The 21,417-nt window shown below is 48.5% G+C and overlaps 1 protein-coding gene across 3 annotated transcripts in view; it reads right to left on the bottom strand.

The window, feature by feature from the left end:
* Nucleotides 1–21,417, bottom strand: part of STAG2 (STAG2 cohesin complex component) — a 1,493,174-nt gene that overhangs the window by 40,507 nt on the left and 1,431,250 nt on the right. For all 3 annotated transcript variants that reach the window (XM_078688751.1, XM_078688750.1, XM_078688752.1), the window contains one exon: nt 3,499–3,576. In XM_078688751.1, the coding sequence (XP_078544877.1) occupies nt 3,499–3,576 (78 nt within the window). The remainder of the gene's footprint in view (nt 1–3,498; nt 3,577–21,417) is intronic.

Raw genomic sequence — 21,417 nt, 5'->3', positions numbered from 1 at the left:
AGAGGGTGAAGATCTAGGATAGGGCAGATGCCTTTGTCCTTGTTTGGTAACAGAAAGTAATGTAATGTGATGCTAACATGACCTGCACTTCCTGGCACAATAATGACCGAAAGAAATGCAGTCCATGTGGGGCGACAGATAACCCCATGGAGAACCGGCTGTGACCCTGCTGTCTTTAAAGTGCTCCAATGCAGCATCCGTCTTATTGCACAACAGGCGAGAGCTGCCAAAGGACGTGTCTATAAAGCTCACCGGGAGACCCCCTGAAAAGCCAGTTGACTGCAACCAAGCGCTGCGCATAAGAGCTATTGTGGAGCCCATTGTTCTACCAATGGAGGCTGTGGAATCTAACCCACTGAACTTGGCGTCCTGGCCACCCAGCATGGCCTGCGTGAGGATTGCACTACCTTCCTCTGGAACCATAGATAGCACTTGTGCCACTGAATAATATAGAGCATGAGAGAATCCGCGTAACAGGCAAGCTGTGTTCATGGAGCGCCATGCTAAACTTGTGAAGGAAAAAATCTTTATGCCAAATGTTTGAAAAAGCTTGGATTTCCTATTTAGAGAGGTAGTAGGGAAGGCGCTCATATTCACTTTTGCTGTTGAGGCCTGCACCACTAAGTTCTCAGGGCTGGGGTGCTGCGTGAGGAACATGGAGTCCCCAAGGGCTGACTGATGGCAGTGAGCGATGTGACCATTCAAAGGGACCCCTAAACAGGGTTTCACCGAAGCCCTCAGGAGGATGTCCGTGAGGGCTTCACTGAAAGTGAGTAGGGGCTCTGTACTGGAGTGCCCCAGCTTGAGCACCTCCTTCAAGACAGTGGTCTTGATGTCTATAGAGTGAAGCTGGATATTGTGGACTTCCACCATTCTTCTAATCCCCAGGGAGAAGGATGCACTTTCTTTCACAGATGGGCCAGGTAGGGAGACTAACCCAGTGTCTGGTGAGGTGCCAAATCCACTGTCCCCCACTTCTTAATACCAGTTTTCCTCTGGAACGGTTTGGGCAATGTCATCTGGAGGGTAAAGGGCCCCATAGTCTGGGTCCATCCACAATGGAGAGTAAAAAGAGGAGAGGTGGCTCCACCAACCCAGAGGACCAGGGCACTACTTAATAGTGAAGAAACAATATGTCCCTTGGAAAGGAAAAAAACCTCAAATTCAGAGATACAACTTCCATTAGACTCATAGATCCCAACACACAAGAAGTGCACATATACTGGAGTCATACCACCCGGCCCAAGAATGTAGCGTCAGAGGCTTTAGTTATATATTTGTAAAAACTAAATTCGTATTTAGACGATACAATTCACATTTAAAAAAACATTAATAATCTCACAATTCTAAAAAGACACAATAAATCCAATATGCATTAGAAACAGTTCATTCAGGACACAGTGAATTCATTCAGGACACAGTGAATCCAATCTACATTTAAAACCAACTCCTTATATTTGTTATAGCGAACATATAAACCTTAAAAGCAGTATGTCATTTTTTTTAAAAGAAACATATTACACAGTAATATACATAAGAAGAAATTATTGAACAAAAACCTAACAGCGCTCCTTCCGGGGATTTGGAAGAACGTTGTGAAGTTGAGGGGCACTTTGACTTATTTGGAGGGGAATTACCAGACCACATCTTAAATTTAGAAGACCAGTGGTCACAGGAGCAGCTCTGGGAGCAACGGAACAAAGACCATCCATGAAAATGGAGCATACGCGGAAGCCTTGTGTTGTCGTGCATCAAGGAGCTTCAGCAACCTCTTCTGAATCATTTTCTGATGCATCGACTGACTGTTCTACCAGGATTTGGAGTTGTGACAGGATCTCAAGCACCAGAAATGAAGAACAGCCACAGACATCTGCTTGTGACATTCTCCTCAAGGTTTAAAACCTGTTGGTTTTGGAACGAACATGACCCCACCACACAGGAAACAGTATTTGAAAAAAGGCTTGACAGAGGTCGAGAAAAATTTGGTAAAAAATTGACAGAAGTAGCTCTCCGGATCCATGACTGTCAGCGCAGAAAGAAACGTACCGAAGAATGCTTGCTGGGGAGGAGCCTATACAGGCTCCTTTCACGTCACATCCGGCGCAGACATGGACCTGTTGGCATCACCTACATGCGCGCAGAAGTACTGCTCAATATTTCCTGACACCTGGGGAATATTCCAAGGTAAGAAATCTGTGGTTAGAAGTCTCTTCTAAAATGTTAGTTTTTCTTAGCTGCAGAAGGTGTGGTCTATTCCAAGACTTTCACTTCCATTTGAACGACTTCGATGAGGAAGAGCCAAAGGGATAGACAACAAACTTTTGGCAACTGGCATTTTGGACATCAAAGTAAATGCCAGCATCAATATGTTATTGTGACAGGAGGAGGATAAGCCTCTGAGCCTTCATCCTCCGTCTGGCCATGGACTTTATCCTTCATAGCCAGAGCATCTGAATAGAAATTCTCCCCAAGTGGGTGAATCTGTGTGCCATAGGAGATGGTCACAATAGAGTTAATTGTTAAAGACCAACATGTCCTTCATCAAATGGACATTTTCACCTAACCTATTTGGATTGCCTTGGAGCTGGCTTCAGGGGTATCGTCATTTTTTAAATCGGTGCTGAAGAAGGGCCCAAGAGAATGGGGTGAGGGCGTCCCAGCCAGCTTTGACATCACCATGTGCCAGGGGGCAAAGCCCAAGATGTTATATGTGCTGGGAGCAAAGCACAAGAAGGCATAGTGTTGAAACCTCTAGAGTAAAAAAGCCCCACTGCAGCAGACAAACCCCGGGGCCTTTGGCCCTCTTGAGGAATAGCTCAGAGGGTTGCCATTGCTAGCCAGAAGGCCTTGACCAATGTAAGGTTGGCAGAAGGATTCGGAAACTCCGGTCTCTAATTTTTAGGCACCACCGGATGGGCCTGATGGTGAGGAATAGGAGATGGGAACTACAGCAGGACTACGAACAGTCTTAGGATTTGGATCGCTTTGTCTAGGAAGAAGAAAACAATCTCTTCATATGCACGTTTTGTTTGAAGACCTCGCAAGATAATTTTCCCTTGAAAATTATTTAACCGAGTGAGGGAACTACCTGTAGTCTTTAGTCAAATGTACATACTGGGACCTAATATAATCGGGTGACATGTCTGGAAGAGAAGTTGAAGCTGGCGTTGTATGGTGTCACTTGGCGGCACTGGAAAGTCATTGTTGGGGGGACAGTTTTCCAGTTCAATTTGAATCCTGGAAGTAAAATTCATAAGGTGCAGAATCTGTGGGGAAAATGAGCCCGTCAGAAGGATATTTCAACATGAAGTTTAGAAAGCTGCAGCACGAATGCTGAATACATAACAAATGAATCTACACTATGACTAACAACCTGCAAAAAAGACAGGGAGGCTAATCGAAGAGTTTGAACATAAAAAAAATCTAAATCGGAAGAAAATCACAGGCTGGCGCATTTATGCATGCACCATAACACATCATTGGATTAAACAAACTTACCGATTCATCCATTATCGAACCCGGATCAAAGTAATCTGGTTTGAGTTCTGTTCTTTCTCTTCTGTTTTTTGATGGAGGCTAAAAGACAAATGCAAACATTTGTTAAGAAGCATGTACTGTTTAAAAGGAGCCCGGGAATTAACAAGCATAAAGGAATACACAAACCAATGCAATAAATAAAGAAATTCTTCAGTCAATCTGTTCTTAAATAATATCAAAGTGTGCAAACGAATGGTCTTGGGTGAAACAAATTATGCACTGCAGACATGCAGCAATCTAATCAAGCCCAGTACCCCACATTGCCCTGCTTGGTGCAATACCCCTCGACAGTGGTGTTATTGTGAGTACCTAAACCAGCCTCCTTGTGATGGACGTTCAGCGTCAAGAGAAAGGCCTGCACCTCCAACAAGTTCATGTGTAGGTAGTCTACCACCGGAGACCACAGTCATCTAATCTGTACCGCACCCAGATAACGTGCCCAACCCAGCAGTGAAGTGTCTGTCACCACCATTAGCTCTGGGCAGGGAGAGGGGGAGGGGTCTTCTGCTGGTTGTGGTTGAGCATCCAACAGAGATGATCTTTTGCTCTGAAGCCTGGAAGGAATCTGACAGGTTCCCTTGATACTGGGCCCACTGACACTTCAGATCCCACTGTCGTCCCTGCCAATAGCACCTGGCACGGTCAAAGAGCAGGATGAAGGAGGGAAGTAGGCCAAGAAATCTCCGAGCCATCCTCACTAGAACCAAAGATTGAGGCTGAAACACCAGCATCATAGAACAAATGCCCTGGACTAGTCGTTCTGGAGGAAAAGGCCAGAAAGTGCACCATATCCAGGATGGTTCAGATGAAAAGGAGCTTCTGTGAAGGAGGCCGGTGTGACTTCAGCATGTTGATTGTGAAAAAAAACTATGTCGGAGGTTCCCCATTGTCTGGAGGTGGTCCACAATGGACTGGGACGAGCTTGCCTTCAACAGCCCGGCGTTGAGGTAGGAGAAGACTGTTAACCCTAGCCTCTGCAGGTATGCTGTGGCCACTGCAATCATCATTGTGAACACACAAAGGGCACACGTGAGGCCAAAGGTATCATAGCAAACAAAGTGTTCATGGCCCACCTTGAACCTCAGCTTAGCGCCTATGGGCCTTCAGGATGTGGTTATAGAAAAAGTCATCCTACAAGCCCAATGCTCCAATCGGGTCACTTGAATCCAGGGCAGATAGAACTTGAGCCAGTGTGAGCACCTTACATTTGTCTTTCTGTAGGAGGCAATTCATGGGTTGAAGATTAACAGACTGCAAAGGCCTGCGCCATTTTTGCCACTATGAAATAACAGGAATAACACCCAGTTCCGATTTTTGACGCCAGGACCATCTCTATGGCTCCTTACTCCAAGAGCCTAAACTTCCTGCAGCAAAATAAACAAATGGTCCTCCAAAAGCCGGTCCGATGTAGGTGAAAGAGGTAGTGGGGAGGGGAAGTGGTAGAAAGGAACAGCAAAGCATAACCCCATAGGAATATCTGCAGGACCCCCTCCCACCGTTGGATGTTATGGCTGGCCACCTGTGGAGAAAATGATTAAACGTGCCTCTCAAGGGGTGGTTCTGATGCTAAGGTCAAACTAAAGGGGCTTCGAAGACGCTGCCGGAGGGACCTTGAGACTGAAATTAGTTGTGCCTGCTGGCCACGGTGTCTGGGGTGCCTCTTGTGGGGACTGTCAGCCTTGACATTGTCTGAAGGCGTAACCCCTAGTGATGCCTTGAAAGGTGCAACATTGTTAGAGATACTGCGTGGTAGTGTGAAAAGACTGAGGTACCGTGCAACAGCTTTAAATCGCTCGAGGGCGGTGTGGGTTTTTGTAGGCAAAGAGGCTAGACCCGTCAAAAGGCCTGAATATCACCTGAGAAACTTGCAGATCTTATTCACAGATATCACAGGAGCATATCTGCTAACGCAGATATGTCTTCACATTTAACCCCTTCAGTGCTGATGACGGCCGGGAGCCGTCATGGCACACAGTGTTTGTGTGCTGTGACGGCACACGGCCGTCATGGCGCCCACCCACGGGAGAAGGGCTGGTGCTCCCCCGGCGGGTGCCAGATTGCCGTATTTCAACTTGGGAAGGCCGGGGAAGACCTTCCCCTGCCTCCCCCACCGCCCCCCTGCCACGTCATCAATGACGTCAGCGAGCGAGCCGTGCTGACGTCATGTGGTGTTTACTTTCTGTTTCCACCGAGGCGGTGGCCGCCATTTGTTTGCAGCGCGTCGGGGAAAACAGGTGAGTGGGATCTCCGGGAGAAGCGATTGCAATAAAAGAGGCATCGGGGGAAAGCAGAGGGTTTTCCTTTCCCCTGATGCCTCTATTTCCCATTCCTGCTGCACGATCGTGCAGCAGGAATGGCCACTAGACCCAGGGATTTTTTTTTTCTCTGTTTGGGGGAGCGGCCCTTGGGCAAGGGTCGCTCCCCAAGGGGTGTAATTATTTTTACGGTGTCGGTCCCCCCCGAGGGGTATATATTTTTTTTATTTTCTGGCTGCCTGGACCACTGATTGTGGAACATATGGGGAGTGGCCCCTTTGTCAAGGGTCACTCCCCTTCGGAGGCATGTTTTTGGCTGTCTGCCCCCATGGGGGGGGGGGGGGGGGGGGGGGGGGGCAGATCAAGCCATTTTTGTACGTTTTTGTAGGGCCCACTAGGCCACTAGGGAAGTTTGCAAGGAAAGTGACCCCTTGGGAAAGGGTCACTCCATTTGGCCCCCTAGACCACCAGGGATGTGTGTGGGGAGCGGCCCCTTGGGCAAGGGTCGCTCCCCAAGGGGTGCAAATAATTTTACGGTGTCTGCCCCCCGAGGGGGGGGGGGGGGGTTAAGGTATATATTTTTGTATTTACTGGCCCACTGGACCACCAATGCAGGCACATATGGGGAGTGGCCCCTTGGGCAAGGGTCACTCCCCTTCGGGGCATGTTTTTGGCTGTCTGCCCCCATGAGGGGACATATCAAGCCGTTTTTTTACATTTTTTGTAGGGTCCATTAGGCCACCAGGGATGTTTGTAAGGAGAGTGACCCCCTTGGGCAAGGGTCACTCTCCATTTGGCCCACTAGACCACCAGGGATGTGTGTGGGGAGCGGCCCCTTGGGCAAGGGTCTCTCTCTTTATGGGGCGCAATTCATTTTACGTTGTCCGCCCCCCCTGGGGTGGGGGGGCAGGTGGCAGGTTAAATAGTTATTTATTTACTGGCCCACTGGACAACCAATGTAGCCATGTGTGGGGTGTGGCCCCTTGGGCAATTGTCACTTTCCGTTGGGGGCCCTTTCGCACCATATTTGGCCCACTAGACCACAAGGGATATGTGCAAGGGTCGCTCCCCAAGGGGTGCAATTTATTTTGGCAGATTGAATGTTTGGTAATGTATTAGCCCACTGAACCACCAATGAAGCCATGTGTGGTGGGTGGCCTCAAGGACAAGGGTTGCTCCCCTTTTACAGGGGTGAATATTTTATTTATACTCTTAGGCCCACCTACCCCTTAGCTTAGCTGGTGTATTGTGTGTTGACTGGTGCATTATTTGAATATGTGATTGTAATGTTTTTGCTTCTCCTTTTTATTGTAGTGTAAAGCTTGTGATTCCCGTTTCGGCAGTGGTTGTTCTGCAGTTTTGCGTATTTGCATTTATTTGGTAAGAAAAACATTTTTGTACGGTTTACTCCGAATAAGTATTATTGTTATGCATAAATGTATTTTTTTGTAAGTGCTGTCATAATGGCTGTATTTCTGTTTGTGTTCTGAGCATGAAATTCTTTGCGATGTGTTTTGCGTCGTCTCATGTGTTATTTTTCTTTTTCTTTTTTAGTGGGATATTGTTGATCCTTTCTGTGTCTGTGCAGAGTAGGTGGTGCTGAGTCTAGCTGCTTCTGTCAAGTGAGTGGTATAGTGTTGGAGTATATAGGTCTTTGAAATAAAGCAACATTGTGTTTATTTCTTTTTTTTTCAAAGGATTTGTTGTTCACGTGTTTGACAAGTTAACTTTTTTAGTTGGCATTATGGCTAGCTGTAAAATGACTGCTCAGCAGGTGATTGGTTTGTTTCTTGAATCTTCCTCTGAGCAGGATTATGAGACTGACAGTGCGTCTGAGGGAGAGGAGGGAGGGGAAGATTCAGGCAGTGAGATTTCTCTCCACATGGAATCATCGGATGATGAATCCACTTTCAGTGCGGACGAAGTGCCTGTTTTAGCGGAGGAGATTGATGTGCCGATGGTGCAAGAGACATCTGGATTGCAGCCTGGGGCTGCAAGCCTACCCATTGGAAGTGCTGGTCTCTGGGTTGATCCAAACATGGTGCAGCCGGTGTTGTCTGACTTTACTGGTTATGCAGGGTGTAGAGTGGATTGTGAAAGTTACTTGCCTATACAGTTTTTTCAGTTGTTCATGGATGATGTATTTTTGGCTGAGATTGTTGAGCTGACTAATTTGTATGCGGAACAGTTTTTGAGGGACAACAGCACCAGACTTGGGCCCCACGCTAGAGCTACCCGGTGGACTCCCACAAATCTGGATGAGATGAAGAGGTTTTTGGGTTTTACTTTTTTGATGGGCTTGATAAGGAAGCCTTCCCTGGCTTCATACTGGTCTTCCAGTCCCTTGATGGCAACGTCTATATTTTCTGGAGTTATGAGTCGTGATCGGTATTTACTTATGCTTCGGATGCTGCATTTCGTTGATAATTCTTTGGTGTTGCCACGAGATCACCCTGACTGTGACCGCCTTTTTAAGATTCGGCCTGTTATTGATCATTTTGTAGATCGATTTTCAGAGATCTATACTCCAGGCAAAGAAATATCTATTGATGAGTCTTTGGTCCTGTTCAAGGGCCGTTTGCTTTTTAGGCAGTACATTCCTAGCAAGAGGCCACGTTATGGAATTAAGCTGTATATGTTGTCTGAGAGTAGGTGTACACTGGTAAGGATTCCACTATTGACTCCCCTGGTTGTCCGGCCACTTTTGGAGTGTCTGAGAAATTTGTGTGGGATCTTGCTAGAAGAGTGTTTAACAAAGGCCATCATTTGTACGTTGATAACTTCTACACTGGTGTGTCATTGTTTAAGGAGTTGTTCATAGTGGACACTTTTGCCTGTAGCACAATCCGCTCTAACCGTAAAGGTTTTGCAAAAGAGCTTGTTTGTAAAAAGCTTCAGAGGGGACTGTGCAGTGCCTTGCGTAGAGATGAACTGCTAGCTGTAAAATGTGTCGACAGGAGTTATGTGTACATGCTGACTACCATCCATGATGAAAGTACTACATCTATGCCTGTTTGGGGTCAGGTTGCTGAAGTGCGTAAACCTGTGTGCATTGTAGACTACAATAAGTACATGGGTGGTGTTGACAGAGTAGATCAGAGGTTGGAACCTTACACTGCTATTCGTAAGTCTTACATTTGGTATAAGAAGTTGGCCATACATCTTTTTAATTGAGCAACTTTTAATACTTTTGTTGTTTTCAAGGAGTGTTCTCCTGCGTCAAAGTTGACTTTTGTTAAGTTTCAGGAGTCTGTGATAGGCAGCCTTGTTGTCGTGGAACAGGCACATGTTCCTAGAGTCGGAGTGGTGGAGGAAGTGGCTAGATTGCGAGATCGCCACTTTCCTGATTACATTCCTCCCCCGCCCAAACAAAACAATCCCTGTAAGAGATGTAAAGTCTGCTATCGAAGTGCTGTGCGGAAGGATACTCGTATGCACGGTGCTGATTGTCCTTCTCATCCTGGGGTGTGTGTGCCCAGATGTTTCAGAATGTATCACACGCAAAAGAAATTTTGGGAGCTACCGTGAGTCTAATGGTCTACTGCCTGGTCTGTAATGTTTTTTATTGGTTATTCAGTTTCCCCTGTGGCATTTGTTTTTTGTTTACGGCTGTTTGTAGTTGTAGTTTTGTATCTAGTTCCAAATGGTTTGTAATTTTTTTCTTTGGTTTTAAAAAAAATGTAATTGGCGGTGTGCGTGGACTGGTGTTTGGCTGGCGGCGTGCATGGACTGGTGTTTGGCTGGCGCCGTGCATGGACTGGCGCTTGGCTGGCGGTGTGTGTGGACGGGCGCTTGGCTGGCGGTGTGCGTGGACGGGCGCTTGGCTGGCGGTGTGCGTGGACGGGCGCTTGGCTGGCGGTGTGCGTGGACGGGCGCTTGGCTGGCGGTGTGCGTGGACGGGCGCTTGGCTGGCGGTGTGCGTGGACGGGCGCTTGGCTGGTGGTGTGCGTGGACGGGCGCTTGGCAGGCGGTGTGCGTGGACGGGCGCTTGGCAGGCGGTGTGCGTGGACTGGCGCTTGGCTGGCGGTGTGCGTGGATTGGCGCTTGGCTGGCGGTGTGCGTGGATTGGCGCTAGGCTGACGATGTGCATGGCCTGGTGTTTGGATGGTGGCGTGGGTGAACTGGCGCTTGGCTGGCGGTGTGTGAGTAGTTTCTTTCTGTTGGTCACTACACACACTGCTAGCTGAGCGCCACTCCACGCAGTCCATCACTTTGTGTAGTTGCTGTGTCTGGAATGTGGGTGTGTGAAAGTGATGGGCCCTTGAATGGCGCTGTCTGCTGGTGTGAGTGTTGTAATGTGATGGGCCCGCGGCGTGAATGTTTTGTATGTGTCACACGTATGAAAGGTGTATGAATGGCCTTTAAAGAGGTTGGTGCCTTGACGTGGCTTTACAGCTCACGAGCTGTGAGTAAATGGTTCAGTTTCTCATTCTTTCAAGTATTAACAGTTCATTTCATTTTTGTGAAATGACTTGATAAAACAATTGTATATACTGAATCATCACTCACCCTCGTGCCAAATCCAACCAGTATGTGTGTGTGCTTGAGGATTAGATGGCTGTGCAGTAATATTTGTCTTTTTTCTCTTTCTGAAGCAGGGTGTATCTTGTCCCTTTTTGTGAATATTGTAATGTGTTGTATTTGCTCCTGGATGGCGTGAATGGTCTTCTGTGTATCAGGTATGAAAGGTGCGTGAATGGCCTGTAAAACGGTTGGTGCCTTGTCGTGGCTTTACAGCTCACGAGGTGAGAGGTGAGAGTTCGGTTTTTATGCATTTAATTATTGACAGAGCATTTCATTTGTGTGAAATCTCTTGTTAAATACATTTTATGTACTGAACCATCACTCGCCCTCGTGTCAAATCCAACCAGTATGTGTGTGTGTTTGAGGAATAGATAGCTGTGCTGGAATGTTTGACTTTTGAGTGTCTCTGTTAAGGTGTACATTCCAGTTAAGAATAACCTACTAAATGCAGATATTATTGTTAAACCATGGGAGTATATGGTGATGTCTCTCGTGAATTCCCCCAGGTGTCTAGTTTTCAGAAATGTTTGGGTTTTGTAGTTTTCCAAGATGGCCGCCAGCCCGGGGCCAAAAACTCGTGGGAACCCCCTTGCAAAACCAGGTTGGTTTGTGATAGGTTATTTTGATGTCAGCTCATTATGTTTTGGGCCCTTGCCTGTTGCGGGTCCTTGAGCCATCCACGCAAGTGAGGTACCATTTTTATCGGGAGACCTGGGGGAACGCTGGGTGGGAGGAAATTTGTGTGAGCCCAGTGATGCCACGCATTCCCACACAAAAATGTGTGAAAAAACAGTTTTTTTTCAGCTAAAATTGAGGTTTGCAAGAAATTCTGGGTAAGAGAACCTTGGGGGATCCACGAAAGCCATACCTCCTTGGAAGCCCCCGGGTGTCTACTTTAAACCCAGGTGACCCCTGTGAGAAGTTGGCCTGATATATAGTGCTCACTATTCTAGTGATCACTTTGTATCATACCAAACAACCTTTATTGATGATTGGTTGTAACCAGCTATCCTAGTAGCATGGACAAGAGCAGTCTTCAGGCTAAACTCTAGAGGGCGTGTTAAGCCAGCTGTTTTACCATCACATTTACCCCATGAACACCAAGTGAAAGGACACCACACAAGTTGTTATGAAAATAAAGTATATTTATTTATAACAAGACTACCCTGAACTCTTTATGAGTCAGGGAGCTAAGCACAACACAAAACTCTTAAGAAAATACTTCAAGTTGCACAATTTACACAAATGCCCGAGAGGCACGAAAAACCATATACTACAAAAGTGGAATGCGAAATACTAGCAGGTAAGTAACAAGTTCCAGAGGCTTCAGGATCACTAGGACTACACTACTGAACCCTAAGGTTAGGAGCAGGAGGCCTAGGGAGATCGGGTGCAGAGTGTGCACTCTCACGCGGGATGCGGGACAAAGTCTATGGATGCTGGATTTCGTAAAGTTAGTGTTATCGGACGAATCCGACTAGTTAGGCTGAAAACGAAAAAGGATCTGGACACTTAGATAGTGAACCTACGTTGGAGCACCGAAATGCTCGAATTACCTAGCCCAGGGGCTGCGGCTGCATAGGGTTCAAAAGACGTCGGGAATCCTCGTTACAGTCTATGGAGCCTGAAAGAAGAAGTTGCTGGCAGGCGACCAGTGATGAAGTTCGATGGGATCCAAGCCTGGATTGGAGTTGAAGATGACCTGAAAGCAGAGGGGACTCAGTTCTTGATCACTAGCCAGTGATCAGATGGGCACCAGGATGGCAACGGATGAAGTCACCTCGACCAGGTGAGTGGGCGCCGCTGGGCTCTGCAGTCTCTCGGACCAGGAGGCGTTGTCGGCGACCAGGATGGAGGGGCGAGCTGTCCCACGAAGGTGTCTGCTGTCGGCGCTGCTGAAACCAGGATTGGAGCAACAAGCCTTGGCAAAGGCAAGCCCACGCGGTGGACTCAAGATGGCGTCTGGAGTGGACCAGGAGGGTCCGGGGTGCTCCTCTGTTGGAGGGGAGCTAGGGCCAGTCTGGAGCAACCAGACCAGCGATGGAAGTGTCGTGGTTCGTCGTCAGGAGGGCCACAAGCCAGCAGGCAAGAAGCCGGACAACGCGGTGAGCAGCAAAGAGCAGAAGGGCCCCACGCAGATCTCGTGGATGCTGGGAGGCTGGACTTCGGTGCTGGAGCTGCTCAGGGTTAGGGCTTCTCAAACCCCAAAGCACTCACTCGAGGATCCCTCGGCGGTCGTGCTGGATAAGCGTCGTGCAGGTTCTGAAGATGGCCGGTCCCTCAGGTCTCGTCACACCCACGAATCTCAGCTGAGCTGTAGAGGCAGGTAGAGGTCAGAGATGGCGGGGAATCCGGGTCTTGTCGAGCTGGGCAGTCTTGATCCGGAGGATGGACGTGCAGCAAACCGCAAGCGCTTAGGTGGTGCCTGCTGGTGCAGGGTGGCTACTCCTTAGCCACAAGGGAGAGTCTTCAGAAATGTTCAAGAGTTCTTTCGTGGAAAGTAGTCAAGATTCAGAATTATCTAATTTGGGAAGGGGGCCTGCTCCTACCTTTATTCTAAAAAAAGGGGCTGGCACGCGACTAGGTCCTGCCCATGGGTGGGACCAGGAGGGGGGTGGTTACACCCCTGTCCTTTGTCCGGTCTCTCCCCAGCTCCGGGGCTGGTGTGCCCCTGGAACTGGTTTGAGCCGGCATATGCACAGTGAGCACCGGGGTGCCACTTGCAGTCACCTTCCTTTCAGCCCTGCCTACCTGGGATACACAAAATCCTGTCTGGGATGGTGCTAGCACCGCCCCTGACAGGAAACACTTTCTCCAGGCCTCCCTTGCTGGAAGGACTCCCAGCAGCAGGAGGGCAGACTGGTGTCTCGGTGGCAGCATCCATTTTGTGGAGCTGAGGCTGTGTAACTTTAACTGGGGTTCACAGTTACATACAGGTCGTGTCCCTCTAAAAGGGTGGAATGCTACCTCCGTCGCCAGAACTGGCGAGGGGGTAGTATTCCAAAGCGTATGACACCTTACACGACATGTTTAGATAATGTCAGACCAAAGTTACCATAACTGCGAGGATTATAAGGCACTTAAGAGTATATGGTCTGACGCTATCATGGAAACGGCTAAGGGATAGATCCCGAAGGCCGCAGACAGGCTCAGCTCATGCCAGAGCACTATCTCACACGATTCCAAGCACTCTGCCTCCAGGATTGTTAAGGCCTGCCATAGGAGTGACTGATAGGAGATCTGTGTGCCCGTTCTAGGTTTAGATATAGGTATACTATATCTAAAGCAAAGGGTGATTACACCACCTTGCTCCCAGCTGTCAAGCAGCCAGTTGTGTCTGTTTAGTTAGTCAGCCCAGGGGTGGCATAATACATGCTGCAGCCCCTGGGAGACCTCTGGGTGCACCTCTGTCCTGGGTACAGGAACTCAAGAGAGGGCCCAGTGCCAATTCAGTACGTGGGTACAATTTGGAATAGAGAGAACAGCTAGGCTGTGGGTCTGATTAGCAGGCCCACAGCCAGGGAAAGTCGTAAACCAGTGAAGCAAAAAGCAAAAATCTGGGTGATCATAGGATTGCAGACCCTACTCTCCTACAACCCCCCCTTGAAAAAGCTGGTGGTTTTGACATAGGCGACTTTGCCTATGTCAAAACCACCAGCTTTTGCAAGGGGAGTAATTCCGATTTGTAAATCAACTGTTATTACCTATTGAGTTTTCATGCATTTCTCCCTTCCCAATGAAAGACATTGTGTAAAAAAAAAAAAATAATTTTGAAAAATGACCAATAATTCTCATGCTAGTATGAGTATTCCCAATTTTGAAAATGTGCAAATATATACTGTTTCTAAACTCTATAATTTGTACCCAATTCAGAAATACATAGGTGTCTTTCATACGATTTTTCCATGTATACATTTTCCAAGAATAAGTGCTCTATACCCGGTAAATAATAAAATACCATTGCAAGTTGCTGCTCAGTTTTTGGCTCTGGGTTCGTCGGGTTCTTGGTGAATCTATAAGTCCTATATATCCCCACAACCAGGAAGGTCAAACGGATGGAACGGTATATTGCTTTCAAAGAGCTGTCAAAATTACAAGAAGTTACAGATGAAAACGTTGACAAAAGGCTGTTTTTTTCAACAAATTTTCAATTATTCCAATATTTAACTGTTAGTTTCTATAAAGAAACCTTCATGGATTTAGACAAATGACCCCATTCTGAATTCAGAATGTAGTCTACTTTTGGAAAATGTATAGCTTTCCTGGATCCATTATTGATTTCAAACTCATTTCTACCATTAACTGGAAGGAGGTTGAAAGCTCTAAAAATAGGAAAAATAGGCTATGTCCCAGAAAAATGCCAAAACTGTGAAAAATGTTGGTTCTCTGACAAAAGACTCTCATTCCCTAAAAGCTGAGAAAATGGAGATCTCAGCCCCACAAACCCTTTTTTGATAACATTTGCAGGGAAAAACCCAGAGGCTTTCATTTGCAGCCCGTTTTTCCCATTTGTCTGAAAAACCCCAACATTTTTACTGTATTTTGCTTAATTTCTGGGACCCCTCCAAGGGAATCCACAAACCCTGGGCACCTTTAGAATCCACATGATGTTGGAAGAAAAGGACGCAAATTTGGCGTGGATACCTTATGTGGTCAAAAAGTTACAGGGGCCTAAGCGCGCACTACCCCAAATCGCCAAAAAATGGCTTAGCACAGGAGGAAAAAAGGCCTAGCAGCGAAGGGGTTAATATAATGCACCCTGTCTAAGGGCTCTAAGGCCTGCTGTAGCGGTGACCTACACATTGTATATGCAATGAGCATGGCACATAGGGAGTGTGCCAAGTCATGTTTTCAAAATGGTGTGCAACATTTCACACATCCTGCAATGGCATCCTCTATGTGATTTTTGTGTGGGTCCCTTTGGGAGGCATAATACATACAGCAGCCTAATAGGGACCCTCTTTAGTATCCATGCCCTGGGTACCAGAGGTGCCACGTACTGGGACTTACAGGGGTGCTAAAGTCTTTGACAATTGGGTTACAATTAGACATTTACCAGTTTTAAGGAAAAGGGCACTGGAGGCCTGATTAGTAGGGACCCACTGCACTTTCAGTCGGAAATCATCATTACCAGGGGAAAAGGGGGGTGGTGTCATCAAAAAGGGGCACTTTCCCACACTCTGGTACAGGGTTTGGACAAAGCCTCAAATATGACGTCCATGAGGGCTTCATTAAATGGGAGAAGCCGTTCTGAAAAGGTGACTCCTGGCTGAAGCCCCTCTGACAAGAAATTAGTCTTAACTGCCACTGAGGATAGGCTAAGGCCTACGACCTTAGCCGCTCTACCCACCACTATAGTAAAAGAGGCTCCCTCCTCCGTAGCCACGGTAGAAGAGACCATTCCAGTATCTGGAGAGGTGTCTAGTCCGCTGGCATCCAATCCATGTTTGGGTCTAGGGTTTCAGGCTTGAAGGAATAGCTCCAGTAGGTGCCAGAGCCGGCGTCGGAAGACAGCCCTCTGGTTTCTGTCTCAGAGTCAGGGATGAGAATGGGGACAGCACCAGGAACGTACGCATCAGGACCGGCTCCACAGAAAGTCAAGGTGGTACATGTGGCACCAGTTCAGATCCATCCATGGATGCAAGGATCCCAATTGGAGCCGGGGACCGAACCGCTGGCCGAGAACCAGTGGGTGCCCCTCCAGAATCCGCTGCCCTGAAAGCACAAGTTACTTACATGTGTAACAATATATCTATAAGAGACATTAGTTAGTGATAGATTCCTAACCTTAGAATATCCCCAGGCGTTAGACTGGAACCAGACGTTTTTCTGCTTAGCAGTACCTCTGCACACCAGTAGGTGGCATCGTGCGGCTCCGCATCCGTCACTAGCGTCGTAGGCGCCGAGATGACATCACGGAGATTACTTAGGCGCCACCCATGCGCGCTGACGTCAGTTCTGTACCTGCCCAAACGCAGAGCCATGCAAGATACTGACAAGTGGTTCATAAAACTAGGGCCCTAAAGAACAAGTTACTTACCTTCGGTAACGCTTTTTCTGGTATATACTATATCTGCCTGTGGATTCCTCACCTTGTGAATATCCCCTTGCGTCAGCAACATTCGGAAATTCTTTTTGTAGCTTCGCGCCGACGTGGATCCGGACGTCACAGAGGCACGTCATCGCACACGACCCCGCTGACGTCACCGACGCCTATAATAGGCCCACGCCGGCGTGATGACATCAGTTCCGCCCTTTTTCCCGTGCCTTCGAGGCACACGGACGGACCGATGACAGTAGACATATACACAGTATACGCAGTATAGAAATCAAGGTAACACACAGTGTGAAGCAAATGCAATAAAACATTTGAAATAAACAAATCCTTGACCATAAAATAATACATTATATAAACCTCTGGCATAGAAGAGTGGACAACAGGGAGGCGGGTGGGTCAGTGAGGAATCCACAGGCAGATATAGTATCTACCAGAAAAAGCGTTACCGAAGGTAAGTAACTTGTTCTTCTGATAGATACATCTGCCGTGTGGATTCCTCACCTTGTGAATAGAGTCCCACAGCAGTCCCCACTCCCGGAGGAGGGTGTCCACTTTTCTAGACCAGGAAATCCTGAAGGACAGAGCTCGCAAAATGACAGTCCCTCCTCACTTCGGAATCCAAGCAGTAATGCTTCGCGAAAGTGTGGAGGGAAGACCAAGTTGCCGCTCTACAAATATCCTCTACAGGCACACCTCTAGCCAATGCAGAGGTCGAAGACTTAGCTCTAGTAGAATGAGCCCATATACCCTCTGGTGGGTCCTTACCGGCCAAAGAGTAGCAGATCTTAATGCAGAGGACGATCCATCTCGACAAGGTCCTCTTATGGACCGCTCTTCCTTTCTTGCAGCCAGCAAAGCCAATGAAGAGCTGGTCGTCCACTAGACAGTCTTTAGTCCTGTCCAAGTAAAAAGACAACGCCCTCTTGGGGTCAAGACGGTGTAATCTCTCCTCCTCCTTGGAAGGGTGAGGGGGGGGGGATAAAAAGTAGGAAGGGTAATGGATTGACCAAGGTGGAAAGGAGTCACCACCTTTGGCAGAAAAGCAGCCCTGGTCCTAAGAACCATTCGTTCAGCATGAATGGTCAGGAATGGGGGCTTGGAACTAAGAGCTTAAAGCTCACTTACCCTCCTTGCCGAGGTTATTGCAACGAGGAAAACCGTTTTGAAAGTCAGAAGCCTCATGTGACATTTGTGAAGAGGCTCAAAACGAGCACCCATTAAAAATGTCAAAACTAGATTCAAATCCCACTGAGGCACAATACAAGGGGTAGGAGGGAACTTATTAGTTAGGCCCTTCAAAAACCTTAAAACAATAGGAGACTTAAAAAGAGAAGGCTGGTCAGGCAAACAGATAAAAGCCGACAGCGCAGAAAGATAACCCTTCACCGTGGCAACAGCAAGCCCCTGCTGAGCCAGAGAAAGGGCAAACTGGAGCACATCAGATAAATGGGCCCTCAAAGGGTCTATAGACTTCTCCCTGCACCAAGCAACAAATTTAGACCACCTATAAGAATAGATGGACTTAGTCGAGTCACGCCTGGCTGACAAAATGACATCCACCACATCGTGAGGGAGAGAAAAAGAAATCAGGTTGCCCCGTTCAATCTCCAGGCATGAAGGTGTAAGGTCTGGAGGTGGGGGTGAAGAACCTGCCCCTCCATCTGAGAGAGGAGGTCTGCCCTGTGAGGGAGACGGAGCGGCGGGTGAGAGGAGAGGTGGAGAAGGTCTGAATACCACACCCTTCTTGGCCAATCCGGGGCGATCAATATAACTTGGGCCCGGTCTTGGCGAATTTTCCTCAGAACCCGAGGAATCAATGGTATGGGAGGAAACGCGTAAAGGCGTTGCGAGTTCCAACTCAACTGAAACGCGTCCCCCAAGGCTCCTTGCATCGGAAACTGGAGACTGCAGAATGACAGGCAGTGAGCATTCTCGTAAGTGGCGAACAGGTCCACCCGAGGAGTCCCCCACATCTGAAAGATGTCGCGAACTACCTCTGGATGGAGCCTCCACTCGTGATCGGCAGAGAACTGCCGACTGAGACTGTCTGCACGAACGTTCTGAACCCCGGCCAGATGATTTGCCATCAGACAAATCTGATGGTCCTGAACCCAGGACCAGAGACGCAGAGCCTCTCTGCAGAGACACTGCGACCCTACTCCTCCCTGCTTGTTGATGTACCACATCGCGGTCGTGTTGTCCGTCAGGACCTGAACAGACTGACCGCGAAGGGAAGGGAGGAAGGCCTTGAGCGCCAGACGATTCTAGAAGGTTGATGTGAAGCAACCTTTCCTCTGGAGACCAAAGACCTTTGACCTCCAGGTCCCCCAGATGAGCACCCCACCCGAGAGTGGACGCATCCGATATCACTGTGGTAACCGATGGAGGAATCTGAAAAGGCTTCCCTTGAGACAGATTGCCTTCCACGCTCCACCAAGATAGATCCGCCGCAGTTTCTCTGGAGATCTTCACTGACTCCCTGAGATCTCCGTTTGCTGATACCACTGCCTGCGGAGGCACCACTGGAGCGCCCTCATGTGCCAGCGTTCATGGTTGACCAACAGAATGCATGAAGCCATCAGACCGAGCAGGCGAAGGACCTTCAGGACTGGAACGACCGCTCCATTGTAAAACAAAGGAATCATCTCCTGTATGTCGCGAATCCTTTGAGGAGGACGGAATGCACGACACAGTAGTGTCCAGTAACGCACCTATGAACAGGTTGCGCTGTGAGGGCACCAGGTGAGACTTGGGTACATTTATCGAAAAACCCAACCTGTGCAACAACTGAGTTGTCTCTTGCAGATGATGGAGCACCTTCTCCGGCGACTCCGCTTTGATCAGCCAGTCGTCTAGATACGGAAACACATGTATCCCCGTTCTCCTGAGATGAGCTGCCACCACTGCCATCACCTTGGTGAAGACTCGAGGTGCAGTAGTAAGACCAAACGGAAGGACCACAAACTGGTAGTGTTGTGACCCAACCGTAAAACGGAGATACTTTCTGTGCGACTTCAAGATGGGAATATGAAAATACACATCCTGCAAGTCGATCGACACCATCCAGTCTTCTTCTAGCAGCGCTTGAAGAACCTGCGCAAGAGTGAGCATCTTGAACTTTTCCTGTTTCAGGTAAAGGTTCAAAATCCTGAGGTCCAGGATTGGCCGAAGCCTGCCATCTTTCTTGGGGATCAGGAAATACCGGGAGTAGCACCCCTGACCCCTTTCCTGCTCTGGAACCACCTCTATCGCACCTTTTCGGAACAAAGCCAGGACTTCTTCCTGCAGGAGAAGCAGGTGGTCCTCCGAACAATAACCCTGGCAAGGAGGGTAATTGGGAGGGAATTCCTGGAAAGGAAGTGCATACCCATTCTCTACAAGATTGAGAACCCAAAGATCCGATGTTATTAATTCCCAATCTTGTAGAAAATGTGTAAGCCGACCCCCCACTGGGCCCACATGATCCGGAATGGCGGATCTAGAGCTGCTTTGCTGCGTTGGCAGGGGGTTGGGAAGGAGAGGAGGAGGAGGAGGAAGCTTGACGACCTCTAGGGCGGGATCTTTGTCTGCCCCTGTACGACTTGTACAGTGTATTCTGCTGCTGCTGAGGCTGCTGCTGGGATGGTTTGTAAGAACGAAAGGAAGACCTTCCAAACCCCCTGAAGCGTCTTCCAGTAGTACCCCTGGACTGAAGACCCAAAGATTTTGCAGTGGCCCTACTGTCCTTAAAACGTTCCAAGGCAGTATCAGCCTTCTTGCCAAACAACCCTGATCCATCAAAAGGCAAGTCCATCAAAACAGACTGGACGTCTGCAGAGAACTCTGATGATTTAAGCCAGGCAGCCCTCCTAGTGGCCACGGAGGAGCCCATGACCCTTGCCACTGAATCAGCAGTGTCCAGACCACTCTGAATGACCTGTCTCGCAGCTGCTTGAGTGTCCGATATCACTTCCTGAAAATCCTTCCTGTCATCTTCAGGAATCTTCGGAATCAACTGCTTGACAGAATCCATCAAAGTATGGATATACCTTCCCATCAGACACGTAGCGTTGGTTGACTTTAATGCCATACTGGCTGATGAGAAAACCTTCTTGGCACTTTGGTCCTGCTTTCTGGACTCTTTATCTCCAGGAACCTGTGGAAAAGCACCAGCAGATTTCTTTGCGCATGCAGCCTGCACCACCAAACTCTCAGGTAGAGGATGTGTTGATAAAAATGCAGGGTCCTCAGGTGCAACTCTATATCTCCTCGCCACTGTTCTAGAAACTGCAGGAGCAGATAAAGGTTTCTTCCAAACCTCATAGATGGGCTCAGACAAGGCCTCGTTGAAGGGTAACATAGGTTCAATAATAGATGAGGGTGAATGAAGCACCTCAGTCAAAATATTAGGCCTATAATCAGCAGTGGGCACTCTCCTTCCTCAGTATCTGAATACCGATATCTTTCTTCCTCCAGAAGTCTCTGGGCCTTTCTCCGAGATCTTTCCTTCATAACCGAAGCCAATGGATTCGGAATCTACTCCGACAGGGTCGGAGCCGGCGTCGAACCCGAAGTCGGACGAGGTCTTTCAATACGAGGTCGGGCAGAATCCTGCCTCGGAGTCGTAGGCATCGGCGTCGATTGGATTGGCGTCGACGGAACCGGCGTCGTGCGCTTCGGCGTCGACGACACCGGTGGTGTCGGAAAATGCCAATGCGGTGGTACAGCCGGCATAAAAGGCATGAAGGGTGCAGGGGCGTAAGCCTGGGGAACACCTAAGTTAAAGGCCATAGGACCCGTGGGACCAACAGGTGCACCAGACGGGAACATTGCCCTGGAATAGACACCAAACATGGCGTTCAGGAACTGAGAAGGATCCTGACCTGGAGTCGGAAATTCAGGATATGGACCTCTTGGTTGTTCCTGAGGAGGCGGAGTCGATACGACGTCGACCTCTTCATCGAGTCCAGGAACCGGGGTCGACGAACCCGCAGGCACCGGAACCTCGACTTCACCAGCCCCCTGCTCCTCACCTTCATCCTCCTGACCAGAAGGATTGGATGG

The sequence above is a fragment of the Lissotriton helveticus genome, chromosome 4_1 (assembly GCF_964261635.1).
Source record: "Lissotriton helveticus chromosome 4_1, aLisHel1.1, whole genome shotgun sequence".
Lineage (NCBI taxonomy): Eukaryota > Metazoa > Chordata > Amphibia > Caudata > Salamandridae > Lissotriton > Lissotriton helveticus.
The sequence above is the reverse complement of the archived record's forward strand: the minus strand, read 5'-3'. Positions and strand labels throughout refer to the sequence as shown.